Genomic DNA, 14,508 nt, shown 5'->3' with positions numbered 1-14,508 from the left:
GCTTTCTTGACCCGTTGGGCTGAGTATCTTTCTCTTTGTTCTTTTGTTTGTTTTTGTAACAGGTTTTCTCTGTGTGGCCATGGTTATCTTAGAATTCATCCTGTAGACCAGGCTAGCCTGAACTCAGAATGCCTGCCTCTGCCTTCTTAGTACTGGAGTTAAAGACATATGGGATCAGGCTAGCCAGGACTAAGTATTTTTCACCTCAGTGTATTCCTTAAGTTACCTTAAGCTTTATGTAGAGGTCAGCTTTACCAAAATACAAATCATAAAGCATAAAATGAGCCTACTGGCAGGGAAAATAGTGGTGGTTTCTTCTATTTTCACAAACTTGTGCAGCCGTCCCTGCAATTTAAGAAGTTTCTTTAATCTTTAAACTAAGTCTGGCTAGATAGATAGCTCAGAGTTTAAAAGCATTGGTTGCTTTTCCAGAGGTTGAGTTCAACTCCCAGAAACCACATGGTGTCTCACAACCATTTGTGATGGGATCTGACGCCCTCTTCTGGTGTGTGTGTGAAGATAGCAACAGTGTACTCATATACATAAAATAAGAAAGTCTCTACATTTACCACTCCCTCTCTTCCCTGAGCAATCTACTTTTCCTAGACTTGGCTATCCTTTAGGTATAATATGTAGTCTTCTGGGACCAGCTTTTTAGTCAGTTAACATACCACTCTTCAAGGTTTATTCACATGTAACATATGAATACTTTTCTAGTATTGGCCAGATGAAAACATGAACCAACCATCCCTTCCATACCCATGGAGACTGAGTCCCAGCACCCTTGAGGGGTAAAGATGGTGGTGGCTCAGTTCCTTTACATAAGATCCCATATTTGCATATAACCAACACCTGTCCTCCTGAATACTCCAGATTATCTCTGGATTATATTACCTAATGCAATGAAATAGCATGTGAATGGTTTAGGGCAGAGGAACCTGTGGGTGGTGACACTTTGGTAAACCTCTGTCTAGAAAAATATTTACATTATAATTCATAATGGTAGCAAAATTATAATTGTGAGGTAGCAACAAAAATAATGTTATGATTGGGGGTCACCACAGCATGAGAAACTGTAAAAGGGGACGAAGCTTTAGGAAGATTGAAGTCACTGGTTTAGGGCGTACAAGTACAGATAGCTTTTTGGTTTTGGACATGGCTGTAATGTCCCAGGCTGAGGAAATCCAAGAATGCACATCTCCTGGCTATGGACAGTCAACTACATATTCATTACCTGACATTTGGACTGCCACCTTGGGACAGAATTAGGTCTTCATATGGTAGCTCTAGGTCTTTTTCTCTCTTTCTTTCTTTCCTTCTTTCTTTCTTTCTTTTTTTTTTTTGAGGAACTGCCAAACCATTTTCTTTATTATTTCAAAAATTAAGTATGTTTATCTGTGTATTGGGGTTATTTGGGCATATCAGTGCAGAATCCCTTGGGAGCCAGAAGAGGACATCAGATCCCCTGGAGTTGTAGGCAGTTATGAAACATCTGGCTGACATGGGTTTCTAGAACAGATTTGGAGTCTATGTGGAAGCAGCAAAATATGCTCTCAACCCCTGAGTCATTTCTTTATCCCTCCAAATTTTGGGGAGTACAGGTGCTGGGAGTGGAACTCAGAATTTGGTGCATGCTGGGTAAAGATTCTACCATCTATTTTTTTAAAAGGCAAGAGTCTCACTCTGTAGATCCGACTGGCCTCCAACTCACAGAGATCCTTCTACCCTGTCTTGTAAGTGCTAGGATTAAAGACATGTGCCACCATGCTCAGCAAAAAAAAAAAAGGGGGGGGGTGGCCCAGACAAGTTCGGACCTTTGTTGGTGGTGATTGTTTCCTTCCTCCCTCCCTCCCTCCCTCCCTCCCTCCCTCCCTCCCTCCCTTCCTTCCTCTTCCTTCATTCCTTTCTTTTCTGACTGTCCTGGAACTCACTATGTAGATAGACCAGGCTGGCCTCATATTCAGATCTTCCTGCCTCTGCCTCCTGAGCACTGTGACTGGCTCAAACCTTTATTTCTTTTAGCTAAGCTAGTTTCAAACTCCCTATGTAGCTAGGATGACCTTAAACTCCTGGTGTTTCCTTTACCTCCTAAATACTGTGATTACTGGCATATACATTGAGTCCCAGTTTTCATAGTATACATCAAACCTTGGTTTCATGCATGCTAGGCAGGTACTCTGCTAACTATAGCCCCATCCTCTCCAGTTTCTTTTTTTGCTTCACTATATTTCTTTATTTTTATAGTAGCTATACTAGAAGTCATCTCATTTTCTTTTATGCTTACTGTATGATTGCATGTGTGTATGTATACTGTAAGTGGGGCCGGGCGTCAGAAGACCGCTTGCAGGATTTTCCACCTTGTGGGTTTATAGGGATCAAAGTCAGATCTTCAGACTTGGAGACAAGTGACTTTATCAGCTGAGGAATTTGTGTGTGCGCGTGTGGGTAGGTAGGTAGGTAGTCCAGGCTGGCCTAGATCTCTGATTTCCCCTTTTTAGCCTTCCAACCTGGAATTAAAAATGGGAGCCATCTCATCGAGTTGTTTATTGTTTTGGGTTTTTGTTTTTTGTTTCTTTGTACAGCCCTGGCTGTCCTGGAACTCACTGTGTAGACCAGGCTGGCCTCAAACTCAGAGATCCACCTACCTTCCTCCCTAAATGCTAGGAATAAAGGTGTGCAACAATGCTGCCTGGCATCCTTGACGTTGTTTTGTATGCATTTCTCTGATGAACTGTGTATGGGAATGAAGAAATAAAGCTTCACAGATGTGAAAAGCAAAGCTGTGAAAACAAGGTTTTGAGAAATGCATCTGGGGGGCAGGATGCCTATGACAAACTTGTGACCCTTCTGAGAGATACATCTGACGTCAGGGAACCCTGTGAGATGATAAAGTTTTGATGATCAAGATATTGAGGCAATTCTGACTAAGCTGATTAAGACAAAACAATAACAACTGTTCTGGGAAAGACCCCCCTACCCCTCCCTGTGGTAAATTCCAAGAACAACCACAAGATGTCATCCTGACCCTCCCCAACACCCAGTTCACCCCCCCCCCCCCCAAAAGACTTAGCTCTTTCCCAGTGACTCTCCAAGGCCAGGTGTAGGGCTGGATGAGGAAAGCATCTAACTGAGCCAAGAACAGCCCCTTGGGCAGGCCAGCCAATACCTGACCAGATCCTTTGTCCTGTGTACTGCCAATGAGAAAAGGCCAGCTAACCCTGTCGCTGAAGTCTGCTCTCTGCCCTGTGCTTTTTGGGTTCGAGGTTGCCTCTCCCTGCGTGGATGAGCAACCCCATGTACATGGATTAAAAACTTACACCCTCATGCTGTTGCAGCGTGTCAATCTCTGCTCTGTGAGTGGCACTCCTGAGGTATGGCCACTATGGGGTCTTTCAACAGTAATATCTTTCCGTGTGGTTCCTGGATCAAACTCAGGTTGTAGGGCTTTTAGAACAAGGTAAGCTATCTTGCTGGACCTGATTCTCTTTTCTTTTTTTCTCTTTTTGTAAGAGCATTTTATATCTGTATGAGCATTGCATATCTGTAGAGAAATTTATGATTTTTTGCAGGGGGTTCATTTTTTGTTTGGTCAAATTTCTTTAGTAATTGCATTGTATTTTATTGAATATTCTGGATCCTAATCCTTTGACTTTCTCCTTTTTGTATATTACCTTTATATTTTTTAAAAGAAACACTTTTTTTTTTTTCCCCTCGGAGCTGGGGACCGAACCCAGGGCCTTGTGCTTGCTAGGCAAGTGCTCTACCACTGAGCTAAATCCCCAACCCCAAAAGAAACACTTTTAATCACTTGTTTTACTTTGTAACGTGTATGCGCTTTGCTCGATTATATGTCTAACACCTGTGTAGGCTAGAAGAGGATGCAAGATCCCTAGAACTGGAGTTACAGATGGTTTCGAGCTACCATCTGAGTACTGAGAATTGAACCTAGGTCCTTTGGAAGAGGAGCCAATGATCTTAAACACTAGCTTATCTTTCCAACCTGTCTTTATATACTTCTTTTGATTGGTATTGTTTACAGCACAAAAGTTTTGAAGATTTTTTTTTTCTTTTTTTGGATACATTGTCTTGGTTGTCTGACTGTCTGGAACTCAACTCTATAGACCAGACTGGCCTTGAACTCACAGACCTGCCTGCCAAACCTCAACCTCCCATGTGCTGGGATTAAAGGCATGAGCGGCCAGGCCCAGCCAAAAGTTGATACCACTTGGTTTCTTCTGTTACTTTGCTTGAGAGTCAGCTAGTAATATATGTTTTGCCTTGTTGTTTGCTTGTTGGTTTTTACTACTAAAATTTATGTTTTAAAAAGATGTATCTATTTATTTATTTATTATATATGGGTGCACTGTAGCTTTCTTGAGACACACCAGAAGAGGGCATCAGATCCCATTACAGATGGTTGTGAGCCATCATGTGGCTGCTGGGAATTGAACTCAGGACCTTGGGAATAGAGAGCAGTCAGTGCTCTTAACCGCTGAGCCACCTCTCCAGCCCAAGATTATGCTTTTTAAAAAGAGGAAAAGACCTCATTGGTTCACACCATGTAGTCTGTCTTACAGTTGCTAAGACTTAAGTTTGTCCCCTACCTCACCACCCAAAGCTGTCTGAGATGGAATTCTTGATCCCACCTCCTTCCTGGATTCAAATCCCAAATTCTGGGATTACAGGTATGCACCACTATATCTGGCTTTCCTTTTCTTTGGGGGGGGGCTTGGGGGGGGTGTCTCACAATGTAGTCCTCCCTAGCTGGCCTGAACCTTCTTTTTGCCTTAACCTTCCAAATGTTAGGAATAAGGACCTTGGGAATAGAGAGCCATCTCTCCAGCCCTAAAAATTTTTTCTTAAACATCATTATTTTGTGTGTATCAGTCAGTGTTTTGCCTGCATGTATGTATGTACCATGTGCTTTTCTGGTGCCTTTGGAGGTCAGAAGTCATTGGATCCTCAGAGACTGGGACTTTACAGGTAGTTGTGAGTTACTGTGAATGCTGGGAATTAGGCCTGGGTTATCTACAAAAGCAACAAGTTCTTAACCAGGGAGCCGACTCTTCAGCCTATACTTTTGTTTCTAACTGTTTTTGGTACGAAGGTCAGAGGACATCTTTGTGGAGTTGGTGTTCTTCTTTGGGTTCCTGGGATCAAACTCAGATTATAAGGCTTTTAGAACAGGCAACTTTATCTGATCTTACTGGCCCTAATTTGTGTGTGTGTGTGTGTGTGTGTGTGTGTGTGTGTGTAAATGCAGGTGCTTTTGGAGGTCAGAAGCAATGGATCCCTATGGAGCTGTTGCATGCCACCTTGTACTGGGAACTGAATTGAGGTCCTCTGCAACAGCGTTGCATCGTCTTAATCAATAAGTGATCTCTCTAATCCATTTTTGTTCTTACAACAGTCTGGCTCTATAGTCCTTGCTATAACTTACCGTGTAGCTGACTACTTCCCGGAGGTTAGAATTACAGCCATACTCCATACAGAATACCACTACTCTGCCTGGTATTTATTAAAGGCAGGACCATAATCACACAGAATAGCCTCAGACTCACAGGTATTGTCTTGCCTCAGCCTATCAAGTTGCTAGGATTATAGGTGTACACCGCCATTCCCAACCAACCTTTCAATTTTCTTAATATGTCTGAATATGTGTCTTGAACTCATTGTTGGCCCAGCTTGACCTAGAAATCTTAGTGGTTCTTCATTATGGAACCAGAACTTGTGAATCAAGGATAGTCTTGAATTTGATCCTCCTGTCATACCCAGCTCAAATATAAAGTAAAATCTATAGCTAGTGTGGTGTCTCACACCTTTCCCAACTAGAAATGGGGAGATAAGAGGATCAGGAATTCTAGTGTACCCCGAATTACATGAGACATTTCCTTAAGAAAGAAAACAAGGGGCTGGGGATTTAGCTCAGTGGTAGAGCGCTTACCTAGGAAGCGCAAGGCCCTGGGTTCGGTCCCCAGCTCCGAAAAAAAAGAACCAAAAAAAAAAAAAAAAAGAAAACAAAACCAAAAAAGCAAACCATAGGCCAGAGATAAAGGTTGGTTGGTAGAGTATTTACCTAATATCCTTAAGCCTCTGGGTAAACTAAACTGGATGTTAACGTATGTTTCTGGAATCTTAGCTTATAAGAGGACATAGAGGCAGGGGTTCAGAAGTTCTAGTAGGTCAGGGTAGCCTGGATAACATGAGACTCTGACCAAACACAACAAAACCTCATAAATTTTAACTACTGTTTATAAAATTTCAGCACCAGTCAAAATTTTTTCTGCAACTTTTGCCTTTGTGTGTATAGGTGTTTTGAGACGATTGCGCTGACTGACCTAGAACTTACCTTGTAAACTAGACTAGCCTTGAGTAGTCTTCTGTTTGTGCTTCCAGAGTGCTGGGATGGCAGGTATACATCTCCATACCTGGTCAACTGTTAAATTTTTCAAACAACTTTCTAGAGATATTTCTGCCTTTAAAAACAATCAAATCTGGTGGGGATTTTTTCTCCCTCCCAAATATAGTTGATATTCAACAATTCAAAAAGAAGGCATCATTGTAGCTTAAATTGTTTTGTATTTTAATATTTAATAGTATCACATATTTCAGTCATAAAATTTGGGGATCACTGAGTCCTTTACTTGAAGCAATATATGTCTCCACTGAAATATCTTTTGTTGGTTTAAAGGTTTGGCTTTTGTTACTAGCTTCCAAATCTCTATGTAGATCCAACCCATGTGATCGTGACCTCAAGATTTTATCTGTCTGCTGATTGTTGGGATTATTTGTATGCACTGACATAGTTAGATAACATTTAATTACACAAAGTTGTGCAAAGATTGACTCTTCTAATTCGGTGGCTATGACTTACTTGTCTTTGTTCGTGTTGTTACTTTTCCCCCCATTAATTAACTAACTTATTCACAGTTGCAGCCCTCACACCTGTTCCCAGTCTTTTCCACATGAACCTTCAACCCATCCCATCCTCCCTTTCACCTCTGAGAAGGGGAACCTGCACCTCAAGTCACTGCAGGACTAGGTCATTTCTCCCATTGAGGCCAGACAAGACAGCCCAGTGAGGGGAGCAGGATCCACATTAGGCAACAGAGTCAGGATAAGCCCTCGCCCCATTTGTTGGGGAACTTGCATGAAGCTTTTTGGTTGGTGGTGGTGTTACTTTGATATGGTCTAGTGTTTATAGTTTTTCCTGTCAGGAAGATAGTGAAGGTGTTTAATATATTTAAAGAGCCTGATTGATAGAAATGCTCTTGGGGGATTGGTTTGTTTGGTTTATTTTTGACATAGGGTTTTACTTTGTTGCCTTGACTGTCTAGCTGGCCCTGTAGACCAGTACCAATACTCAGGTGATTTTTGGGCAAGGGTTGTGGGTTGGGGGATATGGCAATGAATACAAGGTCTGATACTGGCTAGTCTGATACTCATTATGTAGCTCAGGATAGCCTCAAACTTCTGATAGTTCTCCTGTCTAGCTCTCCTGTCTAAATATATATTGTGCATAGTCAAAAAAAATGCTTAAAAGCAGCTGAGCATGGTGGTTCATGCTTTTAACCGTTGCCTGCAGGATTCTGAGGTAAGTTGAAGACCAGCCAGGGCTACAAAAGGAGTTCCAGGTCAGCCAGGGCTGTTCCATCTTCTTAAAAAAATTAAGTGTTAATAAAGGTATTTAAATACAGTTTCACATTGAGGGTTTAGAGAGAAAGGGATTATTCAGAAGGAAAAGTGAGAGTGGGGTGTAGGCTTCACAAAAAGCAATCCTAAAAGAAAGATATATTAAGTGTCGGTACTGGTGGGGCTGGGGATTTAGCTCAGTGGTAGAGCGCTTACCTAGGAAGCGTAAGGCCCTGGGTTCGGTCCCCAGCTCCGAAAAAAAGAACAAAAAAAAAAAAAAAAAAAGTATCGGTACTGGTTTCTCACAGGGGATGATGGAAAAGCTAATTTTAAGAGTTCATTAAAGATTTAACGTTGCATTTTTATTTATTGTGTATCTATGTGTATATTGCTGTATGCAAACCACTTTGGGTGGTGTGGAGGTTGGAGAAGAAATGTAGGAGTCGATGGTCCTACCCTGAGATACAGTGGGTTGTAGGATCCAGGGTGGAGTTAGGGTCAGGCTTGGCAGCAAATGTCTTACCCACTGGGCCATTTCACCAGCCCCTGTATTGCTTTTTAAATAGTTAAATACGTCAGGTACTCCAGAACTAGAGGTATAGCTGTGGGGGAGCACTTCCCTAATGCGTGAGTGAACCTCTGAAAAGTAGGTAGACAGAGTTAATAAAGGAAAGGTATTCTAATACTTCTTAGTAACAATTCTTTATTCTATGTGATCTGTAAACTTTGAGTTCAGTGTACCTCAAGGCTTTTCTCATTTTGTAGGGTATCAGTTAGCAGAGCAATCAAGCCCTTTGCTGAACCTGGCCGGCCTCCAGACTGGTTCTCTCAAAAAGTAAGTTACCAATCAGATTTTCTTTTATACTCACTGGAATATGAAATTGGTTAATTACCAGGTTTTGTCTTGTTGCTTACAAGGTTTTCTATATCATGAAGGGGAAAATAACTTATAATGCTATAAGCTGGGTGTATTGGTACATACCTGTAATTCTAGCAGTTGGGAGCTAGGCAGGAGCATGTCAACATGTGTGAGACTAGCCTGGTTTACATGCTGAATTTCAAGCCAACCAGGGCTACATAACAAAACCCAGCTTCAAGAAAACTGAAGGAGAGCTGGAAAGATAGGTGGCTCAGCGATTAAGAGCACTGACTGCTCTTCCAGAGTCCTGAGTTCAATTCCCAGCAACCATATCCATCTGAAATAGAATCCGATGCACTCTTCTGGTGTGTCTGAAGGCAGATGGTGCACATAAATTCATGCAGGCATACATAGGTACAAAGACAAAAAATAAAATTTTAATTTAACAAAATTTAAACTTAATAAGTAAAATATTTTTTAAATTACCAAAATTAGAAACAAAAGAAAATGCTTTTTTTTTCTTTTTTTTTTTTCTTTTTTTTTTAAATTTAGTAGTAGTTTTGTGTGTGCATGTATCAAGGTCAGAGGATAACTTTTGGGAATCAGTTTTCTCTTATCCTGGTTTCTGGGAATTGAGTTCAAGTTGTGTCTCATAGCAAATACTTTTTTACTCATTGAGCCATTTTACCAGTCCCAGACACACAGTGAGTCCTTTGAAGTAGGGTTTCACTATGTTTCCCTGGTGGTCATAGAACTCACTGTGTAAACCAGGCTAACCTTGAATTCAGAGATCCTTTGCCTCTACCTCCCACCATGACCAACTAAAACTTCACAATCTTAAATAGCTTTCTTTACTAAGTCTTGTTATTCTGTTGTTGAAACCTCTTTCCGAGCTTGCTTATCACATGTTTCTTCTTTCCTTTTATAGCATTGTGCTTCTCAGTATTCTGAGCTCTTAGAGACTACTGAGACTCCAAAGTGAGTATAAACTCTGTTTGGTTGGGAAGTGTTCACTGTGGAAATATATCTTATTGGGTGAGAAAAGTATAGCAGGTGTTATTTATGATTAAATGGTAGAAAAAGCTCAAAGAATACAACTGGAAACAAATGACCTCTTAAATTTGTATTTATTGTTTGATTTTCCACAGACGAAAACGGGGTGAAAAGGGAGAAGTGGTAGAAACTGTTGAAGATGTTATTGTTCGCAAACTGACTGCTGAGAGAGTTGAGGAACTGAAGAAAGTCATAAAGGAGACACAGGAGAGATACAGGTAGTTATTGGGTGATTTGGGGGTGGTGTTGGAAAGACATAAAGGCTGACTTCTGGTACACACAAGATGAAGTTGGTGTTTGTGGGTGACAGGGTCTTACTGTATGTCCTGGCTGGCCTGATCTCTCTCTATCTATAGATTAAGCTGGAGATCCATCATCCTCTGTGATGGCAGATGCTTTTAATCCTAATAGTTAGGAGGCAGAGGCAGGAAGATCTCTTGAGTTCAAAACCAACCTGGTCCTCAGAGTGAGTTTTAGGACAGTCAGAGCTACACAGATAAACCCTGTCTCAAAAGACCAAAAAGAAAAAGAGAGAGAGAAATCGAGTTAAAATGCTGGGTGCATGGTGTGTCTGTAGCAGCTACTCAGGAGTTTAAAATGAAAAGGTTCCTTGATACCACGAGTAAGAAGCTCTAAATGTGGGTTATAGTCGGTGGTGACTACACAGCTCAGTGGCAGAGATGAAAGGGGACGACTGTGCTTCAGTCAGGTGGAAGGAGAGAACCTGTGACTTCATGTACTGTGGAATGTGTCCGCCTGTACTTGTATGTGCACATATACACCAATAAATTAATAAAAGGGTGTGGTGGCTCATGCTTGTCCCAACATTTGGGAGACCAAAACAGGGAAAGTTCTGTAAGTGTGAGCCTGGCTTGAGCTACAGAGGAAGACCCTGTCTTAAACACAGAGATTTTACAAACTAAGAGATTGTGAAGAGAACTGCTCTCTGCCTCTTTGTTTCTATAGGCGTCTGAAAAGAGATGCAGAACTAATTCAAGCCGGGCACATGGACAGCAGACTGGATGAGCTCTGCAGTGACATTGCAATGTAGGTCCCATCTGTGTCTGTCAGAGCGCCGTTTTCTGGTGCATTGGGAACTGTGGAGAAAGCCAGAGCTGGTGGACATACTCAACTCCGTTCCTTTTTTAGGAAAAAGAAATTGGAGGAGGAAGAGGCTGAAGTAAAAAGGAAGGCCACAGATGCTGCGTACCAGGGTAAGCTGCATACCAGGGTGAGCTGCATTTATAGTTTACTTTAGTGCTTCTGTTAGTTAACACGTGACCATGCGGTTCTGCATGCTAATGACAATTGGATGTGATGGCCACTGCACAGTGGAAACTTAGCTGTTGAATGCTTTCTAATGTTTAATCTACTATACTAGCTGATGTTAACTTGCAAAATGTATCATGCCCCTCCTTTTTCCCCAAAACATTCTTTTTGTTTTTCTGCTAGGGATTGAACTGAGGGTCTTGTACATGCCTGCTCAAGTTAGAGCTGCAGGTGGCATTAGATAAGCAAGCTTTTATTATCAGAAGGAAGGCCACTGTACTGGATGGCTTTCACAAGTGTCAGAAGCTGACATCAGTTCTTTCATCTTTGTATTTTCCGTTAACTAGTTTTGTCATGTCCCGTGTTTTCCCAATCGTAGACTATGGTTCAAGCCCACTCTCTTAGGCTCCTGACTGATTGCTAAATTATAAGGCAGTTAAAACTTTACCTGTTCTCTCTAACATTTGAGAGAACGTTAATGCTCAATCTATGGAGCAAACTGGCAGGGAACAGGAAATACCTGCAGATTTATTGTGTGCATGTGCACAGAAGTTTCATAAAGTGTTTGTCCCTCCCGGTGAGTGTGGAGCCCAGTAGTACACCCTCGCCTAGCACGCATGAGACTTGGTCTCTAGCACAACAAACAACTACAGAGAACGGAACCATTCCTGTTCTCTTTTCTACCACAATAAACCATCTTTTATGTTCAAGAAGAAATACTTCAAAAAATGAGGTCTCTCATACTCTCTAGGTCTACAGTTTACTTATAGGACTCACACACATGGTAATGGTAGACTGAACAAAATTTACTGTTTTATTTTTTATTCTCTTTATATATTTTTTTTTCTTTTCTTTTCAAGATAGGGTTTCTCTGTTTAGCCCTGGCTGTACTGTAACACACTTTGTTTGTAGACCAGGCTGGCCTCCAACTCAAAGAGCCACTTGTCTCTGCCTCCCAAGTACGCCGCCACCACCGAGCTTTCATTTTCTTCTTCTTTTTTTTTTTTCCTTTGTTTGGAAGTGGAAGCACAGCTTAAGTGTGATTGGTATGTGTGGACAAGTTGTAAACGTCCATTCTCTCCTACCAAGTGGTTTCCTGAAATTGGCCTTAGATCATCAGTCTTCATAGCAAGAACCTTTACCACTGAACCATCTTATTAACCTTAATTAAGGTTCTAGAACTCAGAGGCCAATAGAAGGTCAAACGTGGAGTGAGGTGGTACACAGCCTTATTCCTAACATTTGGAAGGTTAAGGCAAAAAGAAGGTTCAGGCCAGCTAGGGAGGACTACATTGTGAGACACCCCCCCCCAAAGAAAAGGAAAGCCAGATATAGTGGTGCATACCTGTAATCCCAGAATTTGGGATTTGAATCCAGGAAGGAGGTGGGATCAAGAATTCCATCTCAGACAGCTTTGAGTGGTGAGGTAGGGGACAAACTTAAGTCTTAGCAACTGTAAGACAGACTACATGGTGTGAACCAATGAGGTCTTTTCCTCTTTTTAAAAGCATAATCTTGGGCTGGAGAGGTGGCTCAGCGGTTAAGAGCACTGACTGCTCTCTATTCCCAAGGTCCTGAGTTCAATTCCCAGCAGCCACATGATGGCTCACAACCATCTGTAATGGGATCCAATGCCCTCTTCTGGTGTGTCTGAGGACAGAGACAGTGTACCCACATACATAAAATGAATAAATAAATAAATCTTTTTTTAAAAAAAAAGCATAATCTTAAGTTGCTGAAGAAGATATTGAGAAGTATGTAAACCATTTACTACAACAAGGACCTTTGAAATAGTTAAGTAGTTAATTTGTTTAGTGTGAGAGTTGCCCTTAGTTTGAAAAACTAAACTAAAAAATATTTCTAATCACTACTTCAAGGTATAACAGTGGCTGGTTTCACTTATTTAGTCCTGAAGATTTCATCTGTTGCTCATGTTCTAGCTCGGCAAGCAGTGAAAACACCTCCTCGAAGGTTGCCAACTGTGATGGTCCGCTCCCCTATAGACTCCGCCTCCCCAGGAGGTGATTATCCACTTGGAGACTTGACTCCAACCACTATGGAAGAGGCTACCTCTGGAGTGAGTGTATTTGCATTTATTGAAATTGATTTGCAAAGGGACAATAGCCAGCAGAGAGCTGAATAATAGGAAACCACACTTTTTGCCTAGAAGCAACATCTCTTGGTCAAAAACGCTAAAGACTTAGTTTCTTACACACTCTTCTAACATAAATGGACTGAAAAGTGTTGAGAATTCTGACTTGTTGAGAGATAGGTAAAAGACTATGTGAATTATTTGTCAATGTATTTAGTCTTATAAAATTTCTGATGAAGAAAGAGACCATTTCTTTATGAATATAAAAGTGTTAATGGAGTTTAAGAATAACAGGTTGGACGGAATAATTGGGTTGTGGGTTAGAGTGAGTAGAAGAGAAAATACTGTGGGTAGGAAGAGTAGACGGTTTCTGGTCATTTCTATTCAGAACTAATAAAACAATAGACACACTAACCTGTCCAGATTAGTAGGGAACCTTCCATAGTTTGAAAAGTCAGATAAAGGCTCTCTGTTGTCTCTTAGGTAACCCCTGGGACTTTGCCGAGTACCCCAGTCACCTCGTTTCCTGGGATTCCTGACACCCTTCCTCCAGGCTCTGCACCCTTAGAAGCCCCCATGACCCCAGTAACAGATGATTCACCCCAGAAAAAGATGCTTGGACAGAAAGCAACTCCACCCCCCTCCCCTCTGCTGTCAGAGCTCTTGAAGAAGGGCAGCCTCCTGCCTACTAGCCCCAGACTGGTATGGAGACTTCTGTGGGTGTTTGAGAGCTGTGGTGATTTAGTACTTGGAAGGGAATGCCTGGGCCCTAAAATAAGACTTGGGGGAAAAAAAAACAGCAACCTAAAAAAGAATAAGAAAAAAGAAAACAGGAAAAAAATATCGTAGTTAAAGGTTAACTTAAAAAAATGCATTAAGTTGATCCATGGATCCTACAGTATCTGAATGATAAGTCAATGTGGTTTTCTTCCCCTAGAGAACTCTTGACACTTAAGTTCTGAACATTATAGTTTAGAATTTCCCTTCTATCTTGAATTATTTTCTGTGGATACTAGGATTTAGTTTCAAGAGGTTTGGTTGACTTCTGGAGTGTGGTTTTTTGTTTTGTTTTGGGGAAAGCAATAGTGAGAGAGCTTGAGAATAGCCTTGGCCTCTGTTCTTCCCCATAGGTGAATGAGAGTGAAATGCCCGTGCCCTCTGGCCATCTGAGCAGCACAGGGGTTCTCCTGGAGGTAGGCGGGGTTCTTCCCATGATCCATGGTGGGGACATACAGCCAGCAACCAGTGCAGTGGCAGCCTCCCCCGCTGCCTCAGGTAAGTCACTGTCTATGCTCTTCAGGCTTTGTACACAGAACCAGTTGCAGTTTTCAGACTTTGTTTTGGAGATAGTTTTCTATTAAACAATGTAGTATTTGAGATTATTGATCCATTGCATGTGTAAAATATTGATAGCTCTACCACATATAGGTGATGATCAAAGAAACAGTAAAGTTCCTAGTGAAGGTATTTCTTTGTGTCTTGCAAAATGTGGAAATTTGCCAAAGGTCTGTGAGGTGATGAAATAAGGAAGGAGGTTGAGGACTGGAGATCTGGGCTTGAATCTCGAGTCTTCTATACTATTTGATCTCGTGACTTTGAATAG

General features: G+C 41.5%; 1 protein-coding gene across 15 annotated transcripts in view; it reads left to right on the top strand.

The window, feature by feature from the left end:
- Brd8 (bromodomain containing 8) overlaps positions 1-14,508 on the top strand; it is a 48,283-nt gene that overhangs the window by 1,485 nt on the left and 32,290 nt on the right. For 6 of the 15 annotated variants that reach the window (XM_063277225.1, XM_063277223.1, XM_017600912.3 and 3 more), the window contains 8 exons: positions 8,398-8,467; positions 9,420-9,469; positions 9,640-9,762; positions 10,511-10,591; positions 10,694-10,758; positions 12,754-12,890; positions 13,389-13,607; positions 14,036-14,180. In XM_063277225.1, coding sequence (XP_063133295.1) covers positions 10,551-10,591; positions 10,694-10,758; positions 12,754-12,890; positions 13,389-13,607; positions 14,036-14,180 — 607 coding nt within the window. In that variant the 5' untranslated portion in view covers positions 8,398-8,467; positions 9,420-9,469; positions 9,640-9,762; positions 10,511-10,550. 15 annotated transcript variants of the gene reach the window in all.

This window comes from Rattus norvegicus, chromosome 18 (assembly GCF_036323735.1).
Source record: "Rattus norvegicus strain BN/NHsdMcwi chromosome 18, GRCr8, whole genome shotgun sequence".
NCBI classification, from domain to species: Eukaryota; Metazoa; Chordata; class Mammalia; order Rodentia; family Muridae; genus Rattus; species Rattus norvegicus.
Note: the sequence above shows the minus strand (reverse complement) of the source record. Positions and strands in the feature narration are given on the sequence as shown.